Source organism: Aythya ferina (assembly GCF_964211825.1).
Source record: "Aythya ferina genome assembly, chromosome: 4".
Lineage (NCBI taxonomy): Eukaryota > Metazoa > Chordata > Aves > Anseriformes > Anatidae > Aythya > Aythya ferina.
In genome coordinates, this window is record NC_140300.1 from 1863824 (window position 1) to 1890183 (window position 26360).

At 48.9% G+C, this 26360-nt stretch overlaps 1 protein-coding gene across 6 annotated transcripts in view; it reads right to left on the bottom strand.

The window, feature by feature from the left end:
• The window catches only part of SFXN5 (sideroflexin 5), an 84269-nt gene that overhangs the window by 18191 nt on the left and 39718 nt on the right, over positions 1 to 26360 (bottom strand). For 4 of the 6 annotated variants that reach the window (XM_084517739.1, XM_084517741.1, XM_084517744.1 and 1 more), the window contains 5 exons: positions 25538 to 25594; positions 24554 to 24619; positions 14610 to 14700; positions 10281 to 10396; positions 8250 to 8335 (listed from right to left, as the gene is read on the bottom strand). In XM_084517739.1, coding sequence (XP_084373865.1) covers positions 8250 to 8335; positions 10281 to 10396; positions 14610 to 14700; positions 24554 to 24619; positions 25538 to 25594 — 416 coding nt within the window. Of the gene's footprint in view, positions 1 to 6059; positions 6506 to 6769; positions 6897 to 7470; positions 7525 to 8249; positions 8336 to 10280; positions 10397 to 14609; positions 14701 to 24553; positions 24620 to 25537; positions 25595 to 26360 lie in introns of those variants that run through there. The other 2 variants (XM_084517742.1, XM_084517743.1) reach the window with 2 other exon arrangements.

The window sequence follows — 26360 nt, forward strand, 5'->3', positions numbered from 1 at the left end:
GAGTCCTGCACCGAGCTTCTGCCCCTGCTGGGGTTACACAAATTCTTACTTTCCCATATTAAACAGGACCACTTCACGCATGCTCCCCCCGTTTCAAACCACATCACACGTGAGTAAACTGCACACGGGGTGATCTGGCCACACACAGGTGCTGCTTGCTTCAAGGCTGTCAGCGAGCAGAAGGAAATCAGGCTCCTGAGAGACATCGGGAACTTTGTCAGCTGCACCACACAGAAAGGCTTCGTTAATGGGGTAAGAGAGTAGCAAACTTGACAACGCCTTAATCTGTTCAACATGAAACTTCTGAGTGGGTGATAAGGATGCTTTAACACCGGCTGTCCCCAGGGGATGTGTCTGAGTTCAAACCTTGTTAACAGCAAACTCGTGAAGCTACCTGCAAGGTCAGGTTCTGATAATGACCCATTAAGTGACCCTTCCGAGGCAATTAACACTGAATGACAGCATCTTGTTAATAGAAGATGGCATTTTAAGTATATTCCAGGACACAGGACTGCAGACAGCTTACAAACGTTAGGGAGTAAAATATAATTATTGAGGAGTTTGGTCGGAAGCTCTCTGCACCAAAATGACACCCGTCATTAACTTTTTTCTACCAATCCATGGAAATGGAAACAAGAAAAGTAGATGGTGATTTCTGCTTGAATATTCAGTGCATATTAAGAATGTAGAGGGGCAGCCAGATCTGCCACTGGGTCATCAGCTATCGCCTTAGTCCTTTGGTCCCAGTGTCCGTACCTCCTCTGACCATCCCTGAGGATGCTGATGCCTCAGGGCCATCAAACGTGGGCAGAAATCTGCTAGTTAACGCCCTTCCACTGGGATGAGAACACAAAATCAAAGCAAACAGCCCTTCCCACACCAGGACATGCTGCTAGCCTGGGATCCGAGCTGTCTGGCACACACACACACAAACACACACACAAACATTTCCTTGCAGGTGCATCTCGCTGTGCAGCCTGTGCCTGCAGCCCATGCAGGATACCAGATTCCTGCAGGCACGCACCTGATGAATTCTAACGGAGCAGCTGATGTGTGGGAACTTGTTACCCTGCCGTAGGTTGTCTGTGTGTCTGAACACTCAGACTCCGTGCCCTTTGCTAGCAACGCTTGCTGAAAGCTGTCTTCGTCGTAAAAGGGCTTGGGGAAAATGGGGAAGGAAAACAAGATCTGATGTAACTCCTCCAATGTCTCAACTGCTCCCTAATAAGCTAATGAGACAATCAATCCTATTGATTTGTGAAAGCCAGGCTTCTCTTCTCCAGTACTTGGCTACTTTGCTTTGAATAGAACATGATCTAAACCAAAAGACTCCTGCTGAAGTCCAAAAGTGTTTGTGTGAGCCGGGGAGGTACCCGCTCCCTCCCTTGCTCCATGCTCTACCTGCATTCACCAGCTACGGTTCTGTAAATGAGACATTTTGGGAATTGGCAGCAATGAGTTGTGATAACGAGTCCCTGGGACGCAGACGGACAACTGCTGGACATGATTTGTTCTTCTGCTAAAGCTGCCGTGATCCAAGAGAGAAAATCCTAAAACCAGCCTCCTCCAAGCCTCCCCGGAGAGCAGTTTAGAAGCAAGACATCACTGCTTGTGCCACCCTGACACCTCGGTTTGGAAGCTGCACCCTCTTTAATTACTGCCCTGTTGGGGACCTTATAATCACCCAAGTAAAAACTCAACCAATTTAAAGTGATCCCCGGCACAGCCCCCAGGTGTGATTTCCAAAAGTGCTTCAGACCCAGGCCAGTTCAAATTACAATGGCTAACCTCCTAATTAAGAAGAGTTATGGCTTGATTTAAAAAGGAGAGGGGACTAATTAACACATGTAGTGTAATGTCTTAATTGGGATTCGGATTCTAAAATTCGCGTAGTTCAGAATAAATGACTCATAATTAGTTGGGAGGTCACTTTTCTTCCGTCCCTAGGATCGTTGCTCTCGACACAGATCTCAGAAGGATATTAAGCTAAATTATTGCTTGCTGCGTTTTGGTAGCTGCCAAATGCAATCAGAGCCCCCTCTTTTCAACCTTCCCCCCAAGAAGTGATTGATGTTTCCTGATGGTTTCATTGCAGGGTATTATAGCAGATTAAAAATCAATAAAATTAATACTAATTTGTTCAGGGAATTATTTTACAGCGTTGTCCTTTGTGCTCTGCCTAGAGCATGAAGCTCTGGACCTTTAGATCCTCCTGACAGCCCAGTTTTGTCCCTGGCATCTCCTTTAGCTGATTGCTATATTCACAAGGGTGAATATTATATATATTTACAAGAATGAATATTGCCTTCGTGGTGCAAAAGCACACGAAGCTGTTCTTGGACAAGACCAGCAGCTTTACGTGCTGCCCTGTACGCGGGACGGGGTTGGCAAGGCTCTGCTGAACCAAACCTTGGCACTCGGATGAAACACCAAGAGCCTGAAGTCTGCACCAAGAGAAGGTGTCAGGTTGGAAATCTGCACAGACACAGTAATAGGATCTATTGTTCCTGCTTTAGAAGCCAATTCGTTTATGCACTTGCCTTTGGATGAAAACAGGAGGTCTATTTTTGTGATAACTTCCCTCCACGCCTCTCTCTTCTCCTTTTTTTTAAAAAGATTTGTTTCTTTAACCCCCTTCCGAGCCCCCAAACGCTTCTTCTTTCTGCAATTTCCTTCCGTAAAATTTGCCTGGTGGACAGAAAAAAGGCAGCAACGTACCGGGGAGCTTCTGGCTTACTGATCCCAGGTAGCACTCAGTGTGAACGGAGGTACCGAAACCAGCGAGCCCTCACGGGTAACTTCAATATGCATGAGCGTGCGTGTACGTAGGTACAGACCCAGACACACGCATGCTTGTACAGACAGTACATCTGCTCCGCAGAGACAGTGTGTTGTAGCTCTTGTAAATACACCTTCATTCAACTTTCATCACATTGTTCATTAGTGGTTTAAATTTTGCATAATTTGGCAGCTGCCTCTGGCGTTTTTCAAGAGGTACTGTAATTTATTCCATATGGAAGTCAGTCGCTGTACTAAAAAGGAGTTATCAGGTTCAGTGAACCAGAGCTGTATTTGTCTAGAAGGAGGTGTCAGATGCTAAACTAAATATGACAGGAGTTAACCAAAGTCTCCCAGCTGACAGATTCTGTGGGGTTGCTGTAGTGTTTGGTATAAACAGGTTCAGAGCTAATGCATACACTGCAAGACGCCGAGGATGCCGGCGGGGTAAGAAAAGCACAGGAGGCTGAGGCTCTGGGTATCCCGAAGCATCCGAGGCTCAGTGACCCATCTGACACCACCACAAAATTTGGGGGGACTGTCCCAGCCCAGGCGGTGCACCCCAAATCCCTGCTGTGCTCAGAACCTGCCAGAGCCGGCACCGTGCCACGTCGTGCTTCAGAGAGACCTTTGCTGCTCTCTGCAGAGGGTGTTTGAGCTTTTCTCACTCATTTGGGGTCATTTCAGGAAAACAGGGCTCCTCTAACAACCCAGGGCTCTGCCTGCCACTCCGGGCCACCAGGGCTTTGTCCACGCTCAAGAGCATCTCCTGCTCCAGCTAGGGACTGGGAGCCTGCTCCAGGGGACACAGCAGATGCAAAGGGAGAGATGTTGGGGGATTTTTTTTTTTTTTTTTTGCTTGATTGACATAATTAAAGGAGCAGTTTCAATGTTTACTTTGGAAACAGCCACGGCAGTTTAAGGTGTCACTGCTGGCAACTGTTTGGTTCAAACAAACTTCACTGAGGGTTTAGCTGGATGGAGAGACTTTGCACTTGAAAGAGGAAGAAGAGCACCTGTAGGAAACCTTCGGCATGCAGATCTAAAGGGTGATATCTCCAGCAAAAGGCCATGAGCACGAGGTCCAGGACATCCTACTTCACTCTCATTTCTGCAGTGAAAAACGTGGTTTAAGGCTAAGAAAGCCAGCACCATTGAGCCATGGTCCAAGCACGAAGTATCCCTCAAGACAATCCATTTTTCCCACTTTAGTCTGGCTTAGCTATGCCCGAGCAGCTCTGCAAATTGATCCAGCCTGGGAACGTCCCTAATTTGATGAGATTTAGAGGAAAACAGCCCTGACAGCTGCCGTGTGAGGATGCTGTGGTGCTAGCAGCTCTGCAAGCCTCAAGATCAGGGTGATGTGGTGGTGAAGGAGGTGTAGAAGCGTTCCTCTTTCAGGGACACATCTCTTCTGCCCATTCCCAACAGCTCCAGCTTTATCTCACCCTATAAGCTCTGCACAGCAGCTCTGGGGACTGCTCTTGTCTAGCCTGACATACGTGAGCTCCTGGAGGCCATCCTCAGGCCATCTTCTGTGCTTCAGACCCTTTGAGGTTGCCTGTACTGAGAGGTGGAGGAGAGGCTTTAGGATAAGGAGACAAGGAAGAGAAGGACTCACGTTCTTCTATCTCCAGTGCCTCAAAGTGTCCGTGGCAGACGTTGCTGGTGGGCTGAGCTGCGGTCTGCTTGTCCATCCCTTGTCCTGAGCACATGAACCAAATTGCACCAAATTTTGGTTTTCCTACCACAGAGCTCAGGGGAACCCAAGGCTGGACGTGCACAGATCTGGATGCTCTGCACACAGACTGTGCGTGCTGGGCTCCAGTTCTGCAAGGAGTCAGAAGCCTGACAAAGACTACAGGAGATGCCTTGGGTGATGGCCCCATTACTGGTCCTTTCTGGGAGAAACCCGTGCAGGTTCTCAAATCCCATCACATAAAAGGATTCACAGAAGCGTATGAATAAAGGAAAACGTTTGAAGTGCAAGGAATCCACCTTAACGCAGTAGATGCAGTTGTCCCCACATCTCTGTGACACCGGGGTACTAACAAACTTTTCCTTTCTGATCTGAAGTCAGCCGACCTGCGATCCCACAGATGACTCTTCTCCATCTTGCAGACAACGTGAAACCACTATTTCTCCCTATTAAAGTTGCCAGCACAGATATTATTTATAAAACTTAAACGAGAATACATCTGCACAGAATAACTGACACCGTGTTCCCCGCGTGGCATATGCAGTCTCAAAATAAACATCGATTCTATATGTTAGCTGCCTCAACAGAGCGTCCAAGCAGCAGGAAATGCATGAAACATGGGGAAAGAATGGAGCGCTGCGGCGCTCGGCAGTGGGAGGTAACATTGAATTACTTGGAGAGCAGAGAAGGCGGCCCCGGGAGTTAAAATACACAGCAGGCAAAGAGATGAGAGAAGCCAAGAGAGCTGAAAAAAATGGCACAAGAGACGAGAGAGGCAGCTGGGGGAGTTAAAACATGCAGATGGAGAGATGGCTGAGAGAGAGGAAAGACCTGGATCCAAGTGGAAAGACGACGACCAGGAACTGGCCACTTAAAATAAACTTTCTGAACGCCGAGACAAAAAGGAGGGAGCAGCTTTGGATTCAAAAACTGCTGCTGGGAGAAGGCGGCTTGGTCCTGGGGTGGTGTGAGACCCCCAGGCAGCTGCAGCACGGTCACTCCTGTCGTTCCCATCTATGGGCACCGCAAGGACTTCTGTAAATAAACTGATGATACAAGCCTGGGCGTGACCCCCAATAAAAAGTCTAATTAAAGTTTTACTACGTTAAAAAAGTTAAACTTTTCACCAAATGCTCCTTTTTTTTTTTTTTTTTTTTCCAGCATGAGGTTTCACCTCTGACTTCATTTAAAAGATCTGAGAATCAACGCCTGGACTGCAAACCCCTCGGACATGGGAAGGGACACCTTCCATGCCAGGTGGATGCTTTCACACCCCACAACCTCTGTGTGGCCAATCTACACTCCAAAACCTCTCCCTGTTGTTTCTCACTCATACTTCCAGGAATCCAAAGACATATAAAGGGAAATAAAACCGTAGCCACAAAGCTCTGCGTAGAATTTAGGCAAAAATCAGTGCCCACACATCTTGTATCATTCAGGGGCGGTGAGAAGGAAGCCATCCTCTTGCACACCTGGATGAAATCCATCAGATAAAGCGACGACTTTTGGAAGAGAACCTCGTCTAGGTCCACATTTTAGCTTGACAGATAATCTCATTTATAATAATATAGACAATCACATTTTAGCTTGACAGATAATCTCAGTTTCAGTAAGTCTTGCCCAAAGCACAGGTGCCTTTGGTAACCCACACGGTGTCAGTGCAGGAGGTGATGATGCCCGAGAGCAAAGCAAGTCCTGCTATTAGTTTTATTTAAGGTTGTGGTCCGTGATGGTCCTTGATGTCTCCTGTTGGAGATGATCATTCTTTGACCGGGTTTCTATGAAACTTTGAGGCTTTGCGCATAAAGATTTTTGTCTGTTCATGATAAATGGAGCAGCAGAGATCCGTGAATGGCAGGGAGAGAAGTTTGTCCTTTTATAAAGGCTGGAATCAGGCATCTGAATTTGGAGTAGGGCAGCTGTGCACACGCTGAGGTAGGAAGAGAAGCGACAGCCCCTGCTCTTGTGCATGACTTGCACAAGCCCCAGGAAAGGCATGGTCACTCGTGAGCTGGTCCCCAGTGGATCCTGTGGGTAGATCACAGGCTGGGGGATCGCAGGCTGCACTGACACGTGTTGGTGACGCAGGGTGTGGGAGCAGGAAAGGCTGCAGCACGGATGCAGCTTGTGTTAAGGAGGAGTACGAAGAGGAAATCAAACGCTCTGCACAAAAATCAGCAGGGCTGGAATCTGCGCCCGGTCCCTGAGGGTCTCCAGCTACAAGACTGTGCCCTGCTGCAGGGAGCCACCACGGTCCCTTGGGAAAAAGAGGAAAAAAAGAGGAAAAAAAAGCCAGAATGTGTTGGCCAGGAAGGGCTGAAAACTCACTTCAGAGTTTCCAAAACAGAGCTTTTGTTGCTGTCTTTCTCCCCACACCCAGGTCACGGGAAGGACTGGTCCTGGTGTGAGCCTCTGAGTGCTGCAGGGGTGCAGACAATAAAAATCTTTTAAAATCTGGGTGCTAAAAATCAAACTCAGGATTTACAGAAGCGGACCCAGCCTTCCGTTAAGGAGAGAAAACTGCCCAGGGGTGTTTCTACAAGGGCACACAAGGCTAACCAAAGCTATGGGTCAATCCCTAATCGTGCTAATTGCTATTTACTTTGTCAGTGGAGTGCTTTAGAGCAGCCATTATCAACAAATTTGTTTAAAGAGTGCTTCCAGCTTGGCTGTCGGGACAAAGGCAGCAAGCCCTTTAGCACCCCCATCTTTCAATGCACTAATCAGTCTCCAAACCAAGGCAAGGTGATCCCCACCCCAGCACGGGCCATGAGCCTCCATGGGATGGGATGGGATGGGACAGGAAGGCAGATCCTAAAGAGGAGCCCCAAAGGACAAAACAGCTGGGCTCTGAACATCTCTGGGCAGAATTAAAAGCGGAGGTGTTGGCAAGCAAGGCGGGGAGAACATCCAAAGGTCAGGGCAGGTTGTTGGGGCTTTTTGTTAGTAAGAAACGTGAGAGGAGATGGTTAGGTTGGAAATAATAACCCTACCCACGCTCCTAGCACCGGTGCTCCGTGGCGACATCGAGCAGGAGAGATCCTGTCCTAAACAGGGATGGGAAAGCAAATTTCTGCAGAAAGCTGTGATGGGTTGAGCTCTGCCTCTATGCTCTGGCACAGCCTGGAGTTAGCCAGAGCTGGAGACAGGCAGGAGGGAGGGAGGAAAACCCAGCAGAGGTCCTGTGGTCATGAATGAAATGGAGGTGGTGAATAGAAACCTCCTATTTGAAGTCCCCTGCAACGTGAGGTGAAGGAAGAAGCTTGATCAAAGATGAGTTTAAAGCAAACAAAATGATTTTTTTTTACCCTGCAATGCCTCCGGGCCTCAGGGGGTTATTGCAAGAGAGCAGAAGTGAGTTCAGACAAGGCATAAATGAGCCCCGCAGTGGCCAGGACGCAGCACTTGGTCCCCAGCGCTGCCTGAGCACCTTTCCTCTGACCCCACGTGGCAGCCCCAGTGTTTGCTGCACGCAGGACCGAGAGCTTCTGAACCCTTTCCCACTGAATTCAGAGAGTTTGGGCTCATGCTGCCCCACACAACACAGTTATGCAAACTGCTGGAGGCTCAGAAAGATGATTTAAAATAACCACATCAATGTAACACTTTACCAGCCTACAATGGCCAAAAATGCTGGAACATGAACAGCTGAATAAGCCCAAAAATGTCTGTGATGAACAAATTCTAAGAAATACCATATTATAATCCTTGCTGAGGATCTTTTCTCCCTTCCCCTTGAAAAACACCCCCCTACAGAGTACCCACCACTTACTTTTCCAGTATGGACATAATAATTGGAGGTAGAACCAGTATAGGCATCGGCAGGACCACTCTTGTCAGGGCCGTTTCAAGCAGTGCCTGGAAAGGAAAAACAAACAAACAGACCCAAGACATTTAAAACCAATCCCATTTTCTTGTGTTGTGTATGTGAACAAATGTATCAACACCCATCTTCAACTCTGCTGTCAGCTCTGTACAGAGCTGATTTTTGCTCTGTTGCTACGAATGATGGGTGGTTATAAATCCAGTGGAAGAAACAGAGAGATGAATGCAGGGAGTAGGGCCGTGCAGCTAATAGCTTCTCTGATGTTACTGTATGGGACCAAAAGCGCTCAGCCACCTTGTGGTATTCCCACATGAAGATGTTGGTGCTGCCTGGCAGATGCTGCAAGGAGAAATATCTCGGCTCAGGTTAAGCAGCAGCCTCAATCTCTTCTCCTTTAAATGAGTTTCAATTTCAATGTAGTACCTAATTGTTTGATCCAAGACTAGTTTCTCTACCTTAACCCGCAGCGGTTTACTGAAAAGCACCATAACAAGCTGGGCTCCCTTTTGCAGGAGGATGCCCAACTGCAGAGCTATCGGCGTCCCTCTCTGGGTGCTTTCTGCCTGGCAAGATTCACCAGGAAGCACCAAACAGAACAGCCTGGCAGCGTGACACTTATAAACCACCTAAACATCATCATCAGGGCTCTAGAAAGCGTATAAACATCACTGTGCCTCCTTCACTTACCTCTTCCAACCACTTTTGGCAGCATCCCCTTGGGATGCCCCAAGCACTGCGCCCGTGCGTGGGGCTTTGCCAGCCTTGGGCAGAGGTTACCACAGGTTTGGGATGGGAAAGCTGAAACGTACACATCCGACCAGGCTTGGGGGCACCCAATCCTTCCAAAGGAAGAGGAGATTTTGGAGAGGCACAGATCTAACGCCAAGGATCTGCCAAATTTTACGCTACAGAACCCAGCGCTGTGCGACTCAGGAAGATGCGTCAGGACAAGATGACATCTGAGCAAAAGTCCTCACAAGTCTGATGCCTGAACTCCACTTAAATCAGTCCCTTCAGTTTTAATACTTATGTTCCGTGTTGTCTGTCTTCCCCTAGACCATTAGGATGGAGAGGGGAAGCGGGGTCGTGAAGCCAGCGATGTTAAGTGAGGAAAACTGGCTCCAACAAGTATCTCTGAGCCCTTCAACAGATTGTTTTAAGCTCCCTGTTAAACATCAATATGGAGAAATATTAGAGATCTCCCATTTCTCGCTGAAGACTGTAAATCTGTACATTAATTGCTGTCTATGAAGTGCCTTAAGAGCCTTGGACAGAAGGAGCGAGAGAAATGCCAAGCATTATATTATTAACTCCTCTGCCTGGGCGTGTGCTTCTGTACATGCTTTACATTTCAGATTAAAGCCCACTTGGAAACAACATGCCTCAGACAATCAGATGATGCTCAGAAGACAAAACTATGTAAGGAGGGAAGAAAAGGGGAATAATTGCAAGCAGATGGCGGAGCGGAGAAGGTTACAGGGGAAAACAAACCAGGTGTTAGCACGAGGATAAAAACATCTGGCTACCCTCACAGAGCTCGGGTTGGCAGTCGGTAACGCAGCTTTACCATGGCAAGGGTTAAACAGCTCCTCAGCTCGAAAATGAAGTCTTCCTCATTTAGAAAAAGGTGTAAGTTATCTTTGCTTCGCGTTCGACATGAACCGCTTACAAGTTTCCACAAAGAAATCTGAAGGCTGTGAATGCAGCGGGGTGGCAGAGGATCTTCCTGATGTCAGCCTGCTCCCTCTCAAAGCAGGACACCAGCCACCACGCTCGTGCCCACCAGCACGCTCAGCTCTGGGGCTACCCTGCTGCACGCGTGGCTACACAGAGGCACTAAATTCTGCTGCTTAATTCTTCGTGCGTGATACATACAGCTCACCTATTTCCAGCTCTTTCAAGCCATCAGCTCCTACAGCTGTGGGAGCTGTGTAGGTGCTCGTGTAAGCGTTCCCCAGGTGCACCACAGGTACCTACGTGTTTTGCAGCGATTCTGGAAGACCCAACGATGTTTCCGTTGCTGTCCAGGACATCGATTCCTTCCTCCAGCTCCGTGTGCCTCATCAGGACAACATTGCAGATATTGGCACTAGCTGAGGATGAGAAAAGCATGATGATTAGCAGTGCAGCCCTGGTCAATACCAAATGGCAAGCTTCTGTTCTCCACGACATCCCTTCAGCTTTGATTTCATCCGTCTGCCAAGAAGTTTCTTAAAGTCAAGGACTCACTCTGGTACTGAGAGTGAGATGTGATTCTGAAGCGTGCATAATAATCATCTCCTTTTATTCGCCACGATCAGAAACACGTTGACACAAAGAAATTGCAGCATTTCTCCGCCTGATGTTTTGATCCTCCAGGCCAAACCAGGTCTGTGGGCAAACAAAGTGGGCAAACTCTTTGGAAATAATGAATTTCAGCAGGTGTGATGGAAATAAATGGCAAGGGATTCCACTGAGCTACGAAGGACAGCTTAGGTCTGAGCTCTGAGGAGGGCAGAAATTTTCTTTGAATCAAAAGAGACAAGGTTGGGTTGCTTTTAGGGATCCGTACCCTGTTAAGAGTGCTTCTGCTGCCTGTGTGCCCTCATCTTCCATGTTTTAGGGGGAAAGTGGCTCTGTGGACTTACTCCAGAGCTGGAGCTGTGGTTGTTTGCTTAATAACACCTTTCCTAACAGGGACAAAAGCCCCGTGCGGGCTGCCCAAGCTCACTTCAGCTGCTGTAACTCCATAGGGTGAGGGCAGCCCAAACCCAAACCTCGTGATGCTCCCAGGGGAGCCCTGGCTGAGTCCCCCTGCAGCATCCCCGATTCCCCCAGCCCTGCTGTCTGCCATGGACGGGCTCTGAGAACCCCCAATGGGCACTTCAGGGCTGATGCAGTGCAGTCACCTTGCAAAAAAAGGGGATAATTCCTCTTTGGGAGGGGAGGAAGGACATCGCCGCCTCTTTTGGAGCCATCGAGCTGGCTGCTGAGAAATCACAACCCCGCACCTGAGGCTCAGGTGGGGACAGATCTGGTTCCCTTCCCCTAAAATCTCCTTTTTCCCAGCTTTTTGCACTGCTGCCTTCTCAAAATCACCCCAAATCCTGCTCCTAGAGCTCCGTGTGGGGCTCGTGCTTCACAAACATCCTCCCCGAGAGCAGCTCTCCTCCAGGATCCTCACACAGGTCTCCAAATCCCTGCAGGAAATTCTTAAAATTTTCCGAAGAGGAGCTGCTCGTTCCTGCAAAACTTTTGTTTCTGATAAAAACTGGCATTTTCCAGCAACCCCCCCCCCCCCCCCCTCCCCAACACGTTTTGTTTTTCCACCCAGAACTACTGCAAGCCCACTGTTGCTGCGGTACCGCTGCTTCCAAAAATGTGCTTCTGTGCTGCTTGACGGGTTAATATTCGCTAATTAATCTCAATTCATGTCATATAACAAATGTCTAATTTTTTGCGGGTGGTGGGTGGGTGAGCCCTATACGAACGCAGCTCCCTGCAATCAAGGATGATTTGTGGTGACAAATGCTCCTTACACTCCAGAATAAGAGGAACATACACACACGCACACTCTGTCTCTCTCTTTAATATTCTAACTACTGGACCACTCTTCCCATCTATCAAACTCCCTGTGATAAAAAAAACAAAACAAGCATTTCATTAAAGCAAGTTTAGTCCCTTTTTTTTTTCTTTTTCTTTTTTTTTTTTTTTAAACACTGCCATGCCCTGGACTTGTAGCTGGCAGCCAAACCGTGCCAGCAGCGATGCTCTGTGCCACACAGGTTGTGAGGTTCGGGGTGATGTTTCCAGACCCAAAACATCTGGTGATGCTCACCAGACGCCAAAATGTGTCTCTGAATCTTTATATCTAGGGCTTCGTTGTCTGCATCCCAAACTCAAGACCCGATTCCAGCATGTTTGTTTGAGACAACCCTGATTTGTTTCAGTAACACACACACAGAAAGGAAGAAATCTTGCTGCAGGTAAACTTGGGCTCTCTGAAGGTGTCAGACACAAAGGGAAATGGGAAATGCACAAATACACGCGTAGACAATTTGATTTTCAGAATTTGGGGGGAAAAAATGGTAACACAGCATAGAAACTACTCTTGGGAAAGCACTTACTTGAAACTGGATTTGGGTACAAAGCAATCCACTGCTGAACTCTCTCTGTACGGATTTCTAAACCAGGGGGCTCAGACATGCCCATGTGCACAGCCTCAGCAACACATTTCACAGATTTAACCCCATTTAAAACAGAACAAAAATAAAAAATAACCAAACCACAGAAATGTTTCCCAGGAGAAGAAAAGCCTCCTCCTCCTCGCCTCCCTTCCCTCCGAGGGGCATCGTTCCACCAGCTGTAACCTCCTCTAGAGCAGGCCTGGGAAGCAACTTTGGGGGTTTTGGGTACCTTTGGGGGGTTTTGGAGCCTGAAAAAGGTTCCAGCTCCTGCTTGCTCAGCCCTGGGAGCAGCCAGGCTCCAGAACACACCGCCACAATGCTCCTTCCTGGTGAAATTCCTCCAGATTTGCCCCCCCTGCCCCAAAAAACCCTCCTGGTGAAGAGATGATGTGCTGGGGTGGCCGACGGCGAGCACAAAGCCTTTTGTGCCAACCCAGCTGCACACACGGAGCTTTGGCCACCTCCACGGGCTGCCCCGTGTGCAGGTTTGTTAAATATGTACTGGAAGCAGCATTTCTGCTTGGTTTGCTGGGTGAGAACAGCAGTTTCAGGGCCCTGAGGAAGTGGACAAGCTGCCAAGAGCATCTCAGCCCAGGTCAGTGGGATGGGGAGAGGGAGGAAGGAAGATGCAAGGGGAATCTGCTCGATGCTGTGCACGGTGGTGGAGCAAGAGGCTAGCACCAGCTCCTGGCTTTTTGCGTAGAAAATGTTAAATCCTGCCCTTCTGCTGAGGGCTGGCAGCCCAGAAGCAAGGGGAAGGCACGTCCTTAATTAAACAGTTTGTCCAGGTCTGCAAAGCAGCGACTTGCAGCTTTCGGAGCCGCAAAACAGCAATTAGTAGGAGGATTCCTGATGTCCTGGCACATAATGAAGCATGACAGTACACAAATAAAAGAAGAACGGGAGAATTAATTACGGGCTAAACAAATTAATTACGGGCCCTCAATCAATGCTGACAAAGGCGTAACCTCCTGCTCCCGACACCTTGGGACACAAACAGAAGAGCCCGGAGGTGAAGGCTTCCCGCGTGCATCTCTGCCTCCAACCCAGCCCCTGAGCAGCCTCTCGGGGCTGGTGCTCACCTCCGGTGCCCTCCTGGCTCCAAAAAGCAAAAGGAAGCTGAAAAGCTCTGAAAATAGGCTCTGGGGAAGCAACAGCAACATCCACAAATGACCTGTGTTAAAGCTGAGTGCTCAGAAATGCAACTGAGACCCTAATCCCTGTTGTCCCTGCTCTGCACGAAGGGCAAGCAGCTGGTTTTCTGGCAGGAAAAGAGGAAAAAAAGGCCCCAAAACCTGGGAACTGCAGGCAGGAGGGGCAGAGCAATGGGCTCTGTGCAAAAAAAAGGAGCTGAAGGACCAGAGGAGGCGACTCGGTCACGCTTGGAAGAAGCTCTGAGAACTTGGACTGCAAAGGGAAAAGCTCAAAGGGAAGTTTGGGATTAAGGAGTTTGAGAAGGGACCTGCACCCGGGACCAAAACCCTTGGGCAACTGGTTTCCTCTGTGCTTGGACAAAAAAGTGTTTGCACTGTCTTTATGGAAAATAAAATATATAGATATAAAATAATATATTAAAAATGTATTAAAATATATCTATATATAAAAATATATAGAGAGATGTAGATATAGATGTAAAATAACCCTGACACCACTGAAGATTTCTTCCCAACGAAACCAACTCACAATTTGCGGAATGTTGCAGCCACTGGATTTAGCAAAGCCTGAGTCCCCCGTGTGTCCCCAAACACTGGCAGTCCCCTGACAAACCACAGACCATAATTTTGTGCCCTAACAAGCCCGCAGCAGCCCGAATTCTCCATGCACATCGGTCTTTTTTGTTTAAATCAGTGGATCTTAGAAATCCGTGCATTCAGAGCAGGAGCATTTCACTCCATTTCTGCGGGAAAAATAATTTTAAAAAGCCCATGGTGGTTATTTCAGCTGCCTGGAAGAGGAAAGTGCAGCCAGATGGGGCTTTGCAAGCTGCCACACCGCCTCTGGGCTGAGTTTTCCTGTGGCTCAGCAGCATCCTGGCCATCCCCACGAGGGCACAGCGGAGAGGCAGGAGCCCAGGACATGTTTTGGTGCTTTGTGCTGGCGTAGGGTGAGGTGAATACAGAAAAAAGGCAGCATTTCTTACCGACAGCAGGGAATGGCACAAACCTCTGGATCAAGAGACGCGTGGCGGGGGTAAACTTGTTCGCTCTCTGCACCAGAACATTAAGGCCCACCTTTGAAGAGAAAAAATAACACAGAGAAAGGGCAACATTTAGCCAACAGGAACGGGACAGAAGCCACAACTTGCAGACAACACAAGCACCCTTTGCAGTGACACATTGGGGTCTCTCTCCATGCTCCTCTTGAGGACTAAACCCCCGGTGCCACAGGTTTTTGTTGCTTTGGGCTCAACCCTTGATGAAATTTAAGCCATTTCCAGCCAAAAATCAGGCTACAACCCCCTGCGACGCCCTTAGGGGAATGCCCCTCGCTGCGTTTTCACCCCTTCCTGCAGCGTTTTCCCAGCTGCTCCTTGCTGGCTTTCCCTCCTAGCACAAAATCGCTGGAGCTGGGGGGTCCTAACCCCCAAAAAAATGCACATCCCTGGTGGTGGTTGCCCCAACACAACTCATCCCTCTTTGTGGGGCCACGAAAAACCCCCACACCTCCCTCCAACGCGAGCATTTGGGCCATAACGGAGCTATGAAGAGGCAAGAGAAGGGAGGCAGCTCATTGTAACCGCAGATCTTTTTTTTTGTTGCCTCCTCCAGCGCTTGAATAATGCAGATTTCTATGGTTTTGCGGGGATGCAAGGCACGGCAGACGTGCTGCAGGCAGCGCGGAGGAGACTCCCTGCCTTCGCAGCCCTGCCGTTGGGCATCGGCGATAATTGGAGAACCTCCACCAGCGTTTGCTTCCAGCAGAAATGGGGTTATTCATTAAACCAGCCCCAGAAACGGGGTCATTAACTAAACGGACCTACTCGCGAGGAACCTATTCTGCCTTCAGATCACTCCCCCCACCCTCAATATTTATTCTCTCTCAGCCGAAAAACAAAACCGAAACCCAACGGCCCCCGAGTGTGGGAATTTTCGGCCGAAAATGGAAGTTGCTCGCAGTGCCTGGCCAAAACGTTTTCAGCCAAAAATGCAGCAAAAACTCAAAAAAAAAAAAAAAAAAAAAAAAAAATCAGCCAAAGCCAAAAACCTGCCAGCAAATAGTGATTTGGGGGCTTTTTTTTTTTTTAAAAAAAAAAAAAAAAAAAAAAAAGCCAAGCATGGGAGAACATATTTTGCAAGCTGCTACATTATACATGCATCCGCAGCGCATCTCGTCTCTTTGTAGGCTGCGAGGAAGATGTGGAGAAGCACAACTGCTGGGCAAGCCCTGCATAAGCACATTTCTGGTTTTCAACACCCATGGAGCATTTCCAGAACCCCACAAGGCCTCCACCAAGACCCCAAAGGGATCCTTTCCTCCCATCCTCAGCCACGTTGGCTGATCCCAAGAGAGGAGCATCCCTGCGGTGTTTCTTCTTATTCCCGGCACGAATAAGGGTTTTGTCTCCTTCTTCTTCCCACTCAAAACTGACCGAATGCTATTTTCTTACATTTCCCGAGTACTGGGAGATTTGCAGAATCTAAATGCTTCCAGACACCAGCCCAAAAAACGTGCCTGGAAAAGCAAAGCTACAACAGTTCTCAGCTGGCGTCGCTGGTGCTGCCCCGTGGATTCGGGTATTTATAGCCCGGAGACAGCTAATCTCTGTGGATCCCAAATTTCCTTGGGTTTCCAGCCTCTGCTTGTGGGTTCGATGGAAGGATTCGAACAGGGAGTGGAAGAGCAGCAGCTCTGGAAACAGCCTGGGAGCTCCTCAGCCAGCCACCCCGCTGCAAATATGAAATTCAACCTTGCTGCGGGTTGAAACCCCGTCTCCCAAACCCCCAACACGAGGACTGCATTTAGGAGAGTGATAAGGCTTTGTTTTTAACACTTTTAAGATGATTTTGGCCAACCCGTGGTCCCCTTCCTGCAGGTCACCAAGGGGATGGCAGCACCCAGCCACGGGCGGGTGCCCCCCGATCCCAGCCCTCCACCAGCGACAGGCAGGGCTAAAAGGGGGCTTTAATTCCTAAGGGGCTGGCCCAAGAACACCGACTACGGAGTCAAATTCATCCCGGGAGCTGAGAAAAACAGCCGCGGGAGGATTATTATCACCACGCTGCCTACAGCCTGAGTCACAGCTCCGGGAGCCACCGCGCTGGCGCTGCGCAGACACGTCGCGGCGTCAGGTGGGATTCAGCAGAGCAGCCGTGGTGCCTCCAGATGGGCTCCCTTTGCAGCCCAGCCCATGGAAATGTGCCTTTTTCAGGGTGTTTATTCCCCTCCCAAGATAGATATTGACGTGAGCTCAAATTAACCCCCCCCCCAGCGGTGCCCATTCAGCTCTGCTGCCTTATCGGATGAAGATCTCCACGCTGGCGATGTCTAATTTCTGGCAAGACGATGCATTTTAAATCACAATTTCAGTGCAGAACTGGTTCAGGATATTCCCAGGCTGCAGCCCAGACTAGGGGACAGATCCAGCTCTTTTAAATTGCCTTTTTTTTTTTTTTTCCTTTGGGGGTTCTTTCAACAAAGCCTTTGCTCATTTTGGTTGATGGAGCATCCTGACAAGCAGGGGAAAGCTCAGTTTTGGGGCTGTTACAGCACGGTTGCTGCTGAAATCCTGCTCCACAAAACCAGGGCTGCATGCTGCTGGTGCTGTTGGGTGCGTAATAATCACCCATCATTTCCCTTTCCTTTTCTTTCCCTTCCCATCCTCAAAAGTTCTGACTTCATACCCCCTAGGACATGAATTTAAAAAGCATGAAAACCACGTGACAGAAAAAAAAAAAAACTTTTTACTTTGAAAATTAACTAAAAATTAACTTTTTTTCCCTCTCTAAGTATTTTTGAAGCCTGAGAAATGGGATTTGCCTGCCTAAGGCTGGCAACTACTGAGCCACTTGACGGAGATCCGACCCCACTGCTCTCAAACCAGTTCCATGGTGGTGAATGCATCAGCGGTTCGCTTGCAAAGAAATTATTTCACTTAATTTTGACAATATTTATAAAACAGGAGGCCACACACAAGGTGGATGCTGCTGGGCAGCTCTCCACGCTCCACTCACCACGTTGGTTAGGTCTCTGCTGATTTAAGGGCTTCGACTTTCCCAGGTTTCAGCAGCTTTTGGGCAGAAAGGGAACACCAGAGCACGAACTGGTCCCAGTGACTTCGAGACACTGGGGAAGGAGGGAAAGGCTCATAGGGAGCTTATCCTTCAGCCCCCAAATCACCAGATTGCTGAATTAAAACACCACGGCACTAATTGGATCTGATGAGCCCCATCCAGCCGAACTAAAGAAAAGAGCATTAGGAGAAGGAAGGAAAAAAAAATCATTCATTAGGGCTGAGAGGTGAAGATGGAGGCAGAGAGATGGGAAACTGGGCCGCTTACCAACTGGAGCTTTACCAAGGCAAGGAGAACAGAACGGAGGAGCACAGGGAAGGGAAAGCAATAAGGAACCGGGTGGAGGGAGAACGTGGAGAGGAGCAAAAGAGCAGGGAAGGAGGTGAGGTTGGTCAGACCCAAAATGAAGGCAGAAGGGCAGCGAGCTGGGCGCTTTGATGGGTGAAAATGGCACGGTTTGGAGAAAGAGGTGAGAATGCAGGAGAGGTAGGAGCAGGAGAAGGATTAACAGGGATAAGGAGAGAAATTGGATGTGGCAGATGATGGGGAAGAAAGGGGAGGACGGCGGCACCCTTGGGGATGAATCTTTATGGGGGAATCGGGAGCAAGGGGGGGATATCAGGTGGGGGAGCGGGTGATAAAGTTTGGTGTAAAAGCTGCCTGAGCTTCGTTAAATAAAGCCACGCAGTCGATACCTGCGCTCACAAGCTCCCCATAAAGATTGATCCCCAAGGGTGCCCCAACCCTGCTCCCTTCCCTCCGGGTCCCTCTCCCACCCCAAAGCAGCCCCCGGGCAGTGGGAGGCTCCCGAGCTGATTACGGGCATCACAGCGGAGCCGCGGGCTGTCGATGCAGCCGCGCCGCGCGGGCTCACAAACAATTATCGGGAAGAGGGAGCTGGGATTAGAAAAATCCACAGGGGCGCCTTCACCTGGAGAGGAGAGCGAAAAATGGTGTGTGGTGTGTGTGTGTGAGCTCGGTGCCACGGGGAGGAGGGAGAGCGGGCAGCCAGCTACGGCACCGGCACAAGAGGGCTTTGGACCGCTACACCCGGTCCCAGGCAGAGATGTGCAGAGCAGCCCGAGCACCTCCTAGGTCCAACAAGTGTTCCTGCCCTCCCTGAACGAGGACACGAGGTTAAGATGCTGTTTTTTTTCTGCTCTTGAGTTTTCCGAGTGCAACGAGCCAGCCCCACTCTGATTTATCTCCTTAATGTCTTAGGTTCTCCTCTAGCTTTGGATAAATGCCCTGTCCTCAAGCTTTATTTATTTTTATCTTTTTAAGGACAGAGCTGCAGTATTTAAATGTCATTTTTTTGTTATTCTCACTCCCCGGTGGCAGATTTTTAAGCCTGCACTTCGAAGCACACCTATCCCCTGTGAACAGCAGCTACACAGCTCGCTGAGCCACGGGGCCAGGTATTGCCAAAAGCTGGCTGCGACGCAAGCAGCACAACGCTGATATTATTTTACAGCTACAGTCTTAGGCCCGAGCAGTCTTCACCTCTCAGCTTCCTCAGGAGAAGGTAAATAAATCTCCCTGCTGAAATCCCACGTGGCTGCGAGAATGTCCTGGGTTGTAAGGGGTGTTTCTAAGACAAAGCACGCTTTGATTTTACAAGATGCTTTTGCTGGGGTGGAAAAAAAAGACAGCCTGGATTGAAAATATCATTTTTGCAATGTCCATTTGTCTTAAAGCAAACTCTGCTTCAGTCTCTCAGACACACACTGGGCTTTGCTGGTTAGACTCCTGCACCGTTGTGGGTTTTTTTGGTTGTTGTTGGTTTTTTTTTACAGCTAAACGTAAAGTTAACAAATCTACGTTTTGCACAACCTCTGTGCTCAACCCGTGCTGACTGCAGCCGAGATTCCTGCACGAATCATAACCCACGAACCCCGTGGAACTACAATAAAAAAACCTCCAGGACAAACGACCACGTTTCAAGAAACCAGAAGCCAAGCAGAAACCCTACAGAAACTCCGAGAGGCCCCAAAAGCCTTATTTCCAGGGGTGACAGAAGCTGTGCAGAGCTCAGACTGCAAGCAGCTCCACACATCCACCAGCTCTGGTTTGTTTTTTGTCCAGATTTAGACGTGCAGCACGGGCAGACAGCAGGGCATCCTCGTGCAGACACCTCTGCAGGAAGCTGCTGCTTCTTTTCCAACAAACGAGTTGTATTTTCTCAGAAATAACCTCACCGAGGCTTCTGTACAGGAGAAGGTTGCCCCGGGATGACCTACAAGATATCTGCAAGGACAGGAGGGATTTCTTGCTGCAAGAGGGGCCTTCAGCAGGCAGGCAGGAGAGGCTGGAAGGACAACCTGCACCTTGGCTCAGCTCCTTGCAGCCTCAGGTTCGCTTAAACCATCAGTTTTTTGCCCAAAGCCAAGCAGCACTCACCTACTGAGCCCGCAGATGAACAATCTGAAGCATCCCAAAAGCCAGAATATTTGAAGGAGGGAGCCTGGCTGCTTCTGTGATGGGGCAAACCTCTGTCCCTCCAGTCTGGAGGTACCCAAGCTCACATACATGCTTGTATTTCCCTTTTTATCTGGGGAGAACTGGCCCATCCTGTGGACAGGAGAGGACAACGATGCACGTGGCATCTCCAGGGTGCTCTCGGCAGAAGCTGAGGCTGCAACCACTGAAGTTAAAAACCTGATGCACAAAGCTCTGCTCCAAAACAGGGAAAACAGTGGGAAAGCGAGAAACCCAGCGACTCACCACCGTGGTCTCGTGGTCCCCAACCTGCAGCTCTCTCCACCAGTGACATCCCAGCAGGCAGAGCACTCTGATCAGCTCTTGGCCTGACGGGGTTTGATTTGCATGCATTTAACTGCAGCTGCAGGAAGCACCTCGGGCTGAAGTCAGACTTGAAGGCCCCAATGCCAAACAGCTGAGGCAGAAGCAAAAAAGGATGAGCAACAAAAGGGCAAATCAAGTCTGGATCAGAAACTAAGAAACATAAACTACACAAAAAGTTACCAACAGCATTAATAATCAAGTTGGGTTTGATTATGGAGCCTTTTTTAACCTCTTAAAAGCTTGACAGAATTAGCAGAGAGTGTGCGTGTCTCTCCCTGCTGGAAGGATTTTCTGTGTAATTACAAACCCTCTGATTAGTGGAGTTCTTGGCGCTAGAATATTTGGGGGAAAAAATGAAAATACTCTTGGTCTTTCTCAGCTCTTATTCCTGCTCTCTGCCTTTGCTTGCCTTCCTCGGGAAAACCAGCTGGTGGTAATTGTGCATCAGGAACAGCAGCCAGCTATCAGAAACCAAGGCCTAATCCCAGGAATCCACTCAATTGTTTAAAAAAACAAAAAACAACAATTACCACTCCGTGTTCAGAAGAGCTGTAAATCTGGAACGATCAAAACAAAAGGCAGGAGGGAGGCTGGTGCATGGAGAACACGATAAAAATAAACCAAAATCGCAGGAGGAGGAGCACAGATCTAGGTTACCTAAGGGTAACCAGAAATCACAAACTATAGGGAGTCCCAAAAACACGGCGCTGAGACGCCAGGAGTGGTGAGAGCTGTCTGCAGACGTGGTGCCTTCAGAAAACGGGGTGCAAGTGCCCTGTGTGAAGAGCAAGGGGGTGAGAGGTGGAGGAAATCTGCTGCATCGGCTCCTCCACCTCTCTACCTGCAGCCACTCTGAAGGTTTCTCCTCCTGATGTCCTCTCCAACCTCCTTACAAGTGATCACTTCAGCTGGTACCATGCTGGAGGAGAAACGCAATCCTGGTAAGAGGTTTCTTTACCCAAAGCTGAACTGTGAACCGGGTTGGGAGTAGGGGAAAAAAGGAGAAAAAATATTAAAAAAATAAATACTGACGAATATTGAAAAGGAATACTTAAAAAAGCACATTAATTCCTTTAAAATCTCATCCTGAAGGTCTGCAAAGCAGGGGACCCAGACCCAGAGCTGGGTCCGTGCTGCTTCTCCGTGACAGCAATTACCCCCTCTTGGAAATGGGAGAATAATCAGGTTATTTGCAAAGATTCGCCGAGGCTCCTAGTTTAATTGCGAGAAGAGAAAAGCCAAAATCTGCTCTTCCCTCCCCGTGAGGAAGCCATTTGTTTGTCCCTCGCTCGGGATGAAGCCACAGAGGGTTAAGCTGATGGGAGGCACGCTCACAACTCGCCTGCTCTGTCACTCCACCAGCCTTTTCCCTGCGTCGCTTGCCAACTGCAAACATGGAAGGGGCTCGCTTTAATTAATACCGGGGCTCAGCAGACCACTGGAGGCAGTGGCACTTGTTTTCAGGTCATCTGGTCCTAATAGGCTCACACTGGGAGGTGATCTGCTGCTAACTGACAGCAGAGATCAGTTAATGAGGGCTTGAGGCCTTCAGAACCCAGCGTAATGAAACTTGAGGCGAGCGCTAAATTATTTGTCATCATCATTAAAAGACAAAAAAAGAAAAAAAGAAAACTGCTCGAGGAGACGCCGGTTATTAATCCAGATATTTACAACATAAAAAAATCACTCCCTGCCTGCAGGATTTTCTCTAAGCTGCTCTGTGTGGGGATTTGAGGATGCAACAGGGATCGGCAGGGCTTCACAGCAGCAGCTCGTGCTCCTCTGCACGGGGACAGCGGGGTGGGCTGGCTTCACCTTGGCTTTACAAGGGTCCCCAGCGAGCACACCTGAAGTGCCAGAGCTTAATCCAACAGACACAAAACTCCTCCAAACTCCAGCAAGGAGGAAGCATCCCTAAAACCCGCTGAACCCTGCTGTTTCCTGGCCACATCAGTGGGTTTCGGAGGGCTGCAGCCCCCTACAACAAAACTTTTGCCCCTCAGAGCTCCAAACAGCTGCTGTGCCAGCGTGTACAAAATTCTGGCACCCCCGTGGCAGTCCAGCTCGGTGTGCCCATCGTGGCGTGGTATCAGCAGCCTGACGAGCCACCCTCGTGCTTGTCACCGGTGGTGACAGCCACCCTGCAGTTCCAGCAGGTCGCTGCTGGCTTGCAACAACTTTCGTGATCCCCAGGTCTTGGTTTTCACACTTCTTCAGGGAATGGGTTTCTCCCACCACCACTGGTGGTCCCACAAAGCCCCCTTTGCACTGTAGATCTATCTTTCTGCTTCAGCTCCTCTGCAGGCAGCACAGGAGGGAGCAGGGATATCAGAAAGCTGCATCAGCCGTCCCACCACGGGACAGTGGCTTCCTTACCAAAGCCTGTCAGCTCCTCGGGGTGACAAAACTGCCAACATCACTTCTCCATGTCTCCTGCCCTCTATCTGCTCCTGTTGCCAAAACGGAGAGGAATTAATGCCAACAAGGGGAAATGATCTGTTACCATCCCTCTGCTGCAGCTGTGCTTGCCGGTGGCTGGAGGGAGGTGGTGAGCAGCAGCAGCACATCAAGCTGGAGAATTTTGCTTTAGTGAATTCACAAGGTGGGAAAAGTCCTGAAGTAAGGACCAGAAGGGATAGGGAAGCTCTCCTGTGCTACAGCAGGGAACAGCTCACGGAGAGCTGCTGGTGTGCACGCATCCATACGAGGTTAGGAAGTGTGGGAGCTCACATCAACGCCAGGCTGGTCACCACACGGGGCTGGGTTAATTCTGGTAGGGGAGCAGAGCAGCAGCCAGCGAGCAAGACAAGCCAGAAATATGGAAAACTATCAGGAAGAAGAGTATCTGGTAAAGCTCCTGCCTCCGTAATTCTGTTATTGATCCCCAGCTTGCTCTAGAGAAGAAAAAGGGGTGACAGTTTTAAAATGAAAGAGAATAGTTTTATAATGGATGGAGGGAAGAAATCCTTTACTCCCTATCCCTGGCAGTGCCCAAGGCCAGGCTGGATGGGGCTGGGGGCAACCTGGGCTTGGGGACAGGGGGCCCTGCCCATGGCACGGTGCTGGAGGGGCTCTGAGGTCCCCTCCAACCCAAGCCACTCTTTATGACTTTACGAACTGCACCTTGTAAAGAAATCTGAACAAGCCCATGCAGCCTCTTCCCCAGGGTACATTAGGAAATGTGGCTACAAGCAGGGTGGTGAGCAGGCTGAGTGCTGACTCTTCCCATGGCTCAGCCTGTTTGGGAAAGAACGCCTGGAGAAATGGGGGGGTGAACTAAAAGCTTGCCATGGGATCTTTAATGTTCCAGCAGGAAACACAAACATACACTTCAGAGGCTTATATGAAAAGCCACCAAAGAAAAAACTTGTTGAAGTTGCTCCTAAAAATGCACCTGCCTCCTTGGGAATTAGCTGCCAAAGACGTGACCTCGTGGTCCCGGAGCATCACACCGCAATTCTGAGGATGACGCCCCCAGCCCAGGATTTTAGCAATGTTATCATTTAAAAGCTCCTCTAATGCAGATTACTTTAGCTGTGACTCCAACACCAGGCTCCAGCTTGAACGCTGCCCACAGGTAAAAGACGTCACCTGGAGCACTGCTGCTCCTTTAGCTCAAGGTGCGGAGCCCCCAGGGGACCACCTCCAAAAAGCTCAGCACAGCAGCTCTCACACTGCCACCCTGCAGCCTCAGGGTCACTCAGGCTGGCATTTTGACTTAGACTAGGCTCATTCACCAGATTTAATGCACACGTGGATAATTTGAGTCACCCAGCAGCAAAGGCACGGTGCTGGGACACAAGCAGAGCACAGAGCAGGACATGCTGGAAGCAATCACTGGTAGAAGTCTCCTTCTGCTGAAAAGTTTGGGCATGCACGGACAGGGACATCTCACGGTTAAAATATTTTCTTGTTATTTGGACTGAATTCTGTCAATTAAAATATAAACATGCTTGGCAATTCAAAGAAACATCTCACAAGCACTGCAGTACTACTGTAAGGGAGCAGTTAGGAGTAGGGAAAGATACAGATACAAAGCGTTACCCACTGCTATTGAGACAGCACTTATGACAGCTCCCAAGTAGCCCTGGATGAACTTGGACGTCGGAGAAGGCTTTGGAAAGAAAAACAAAACATATTTTCAATAAACAAACTTCTGGTTATTAAAATACAACCAAGCTCTTGATTTTTTTTTTTTTTGTATTTGTTTTAAACCAGAGACAGGTTTCGTTTTGTCATATTGTTCGGTGACACATGGTCTGTCGTCTAGCAGCGGCAAAAGCAAGGAACATTCTGACCTCATGAGCAAGGGTAAAGGGAACGGAAAATTAATTGGCATCAGAAAATTATAATAGCAGCAGCTCAAAGGAAGTATGTGAATGGAATTCAACAAATGGTAAAACAAAAAAAAAAAAAAAAGGAAAAAAAAGAAAAAAGAAGAATAAATTGGCATTCTAATCACTAGTGGTGAACCCCAAACTCTCTGCATAAAATATTTGTCCTCGAAATGTTATCTCAACGAGTTGGATTCCTTCCATTTTAGCTTCTTGTCTTGATGTCCCACATCCCAACAAGAGATGATCGACATTGCAGTAACAGGAAGAGAGCAGGAACGCCACCACCACGTCCACAGCACCATTCATGGGAGCACTGCTAGGGACATGTAGGAAGCCCTTACGACACAAAAATGTGATCATGGCCCCTTCTTTTGCTATCCAAACACCCAAATAGACATCATCTCCCTTCGTGTTCATTTACGTATCAAATTAAACCATTTCATACCAGTTAAGACTATATATTAAGCACGAAGGCGTTGAGCATCGCTCGTGAGCCTTGAGTGCCTTTGAGATCCTCCTGCCATTTAGAGCTGAAGTTTAAAATGGAAGTGTGTATTCAGGAGAATGGGCAATCTATAAATTCGTCACAGTGCCTACTCCGCAGTTTCTATTAACAGCAAAGAGACAAGACTTATGTTTCCGTGTCAAAACAGAGCTAACGTGCAGCACGCGCTGCATATGTTGGGTCTCCTCACCTTTGTCGCGTTGCGGTTTGCATAGTTGACGCATGCATTGTGGCTCTGATTCAACCACTGAAGGGGAAACAAAAAGAGAAAGAGATAAATATAACTTCACGAAAATAAGATCTACGAACACGGGAGCGACGTCTTCGTTTGGGCCTGCCTGGGACTTGCCACATCTTTTCGAAGGCTTGTGCACGCACCAGTGCTGGTCTGATGCCCTTCAAAGCAAGACAGAAAAACCAACGCACGCAGTTTTCACCAGCTCTGCACCCATACAGAAGCACGTGCACAAGCTCTGGTTCCCGAAACTAAACAAGTAGATCTGAAAACAAATTTCAAGATCGTGGTACGGAGCAATTTAGAAGCTAAATTTGGATGTTCTCTGGCTCAGGAGTTTGATGCTTGTGATATTACTGAAGCAAGAAAAGAAGAAATTCATGGAAGGACCTCCAAAACATCAATACAATTTGGGGCTATCTGGTTTGATACTGGGTCCAGCAGGCTACGAGCTGGAAGAGTTGAGACCCGTCCATAAAACCCCGGTGTCTCAGGCACACTACACTCACCGGCTGGCCTGCTGTCACCTCCCTCTCGAGTGGGCTTGTTTCGATTTTGTGTTGGAAATATTCTGTCTAGTTTTAAAAGGATCCCCCCTCCTTTTAAAGCTGAAGGCTTCCCCTGACTGCTTTTGGACCAGCTGCAGAGAGATGGGGGAGCAGGAGCTCCCAACCTGAGCCAGTTTCAAGACACCTTGCAGTAGCTGTCTCCAGATCGCCAACCTACCCAAAGTCAACTCTTTCCGTCTTCCTAGCCTAAAGCCAAGAGGGCAAATTGC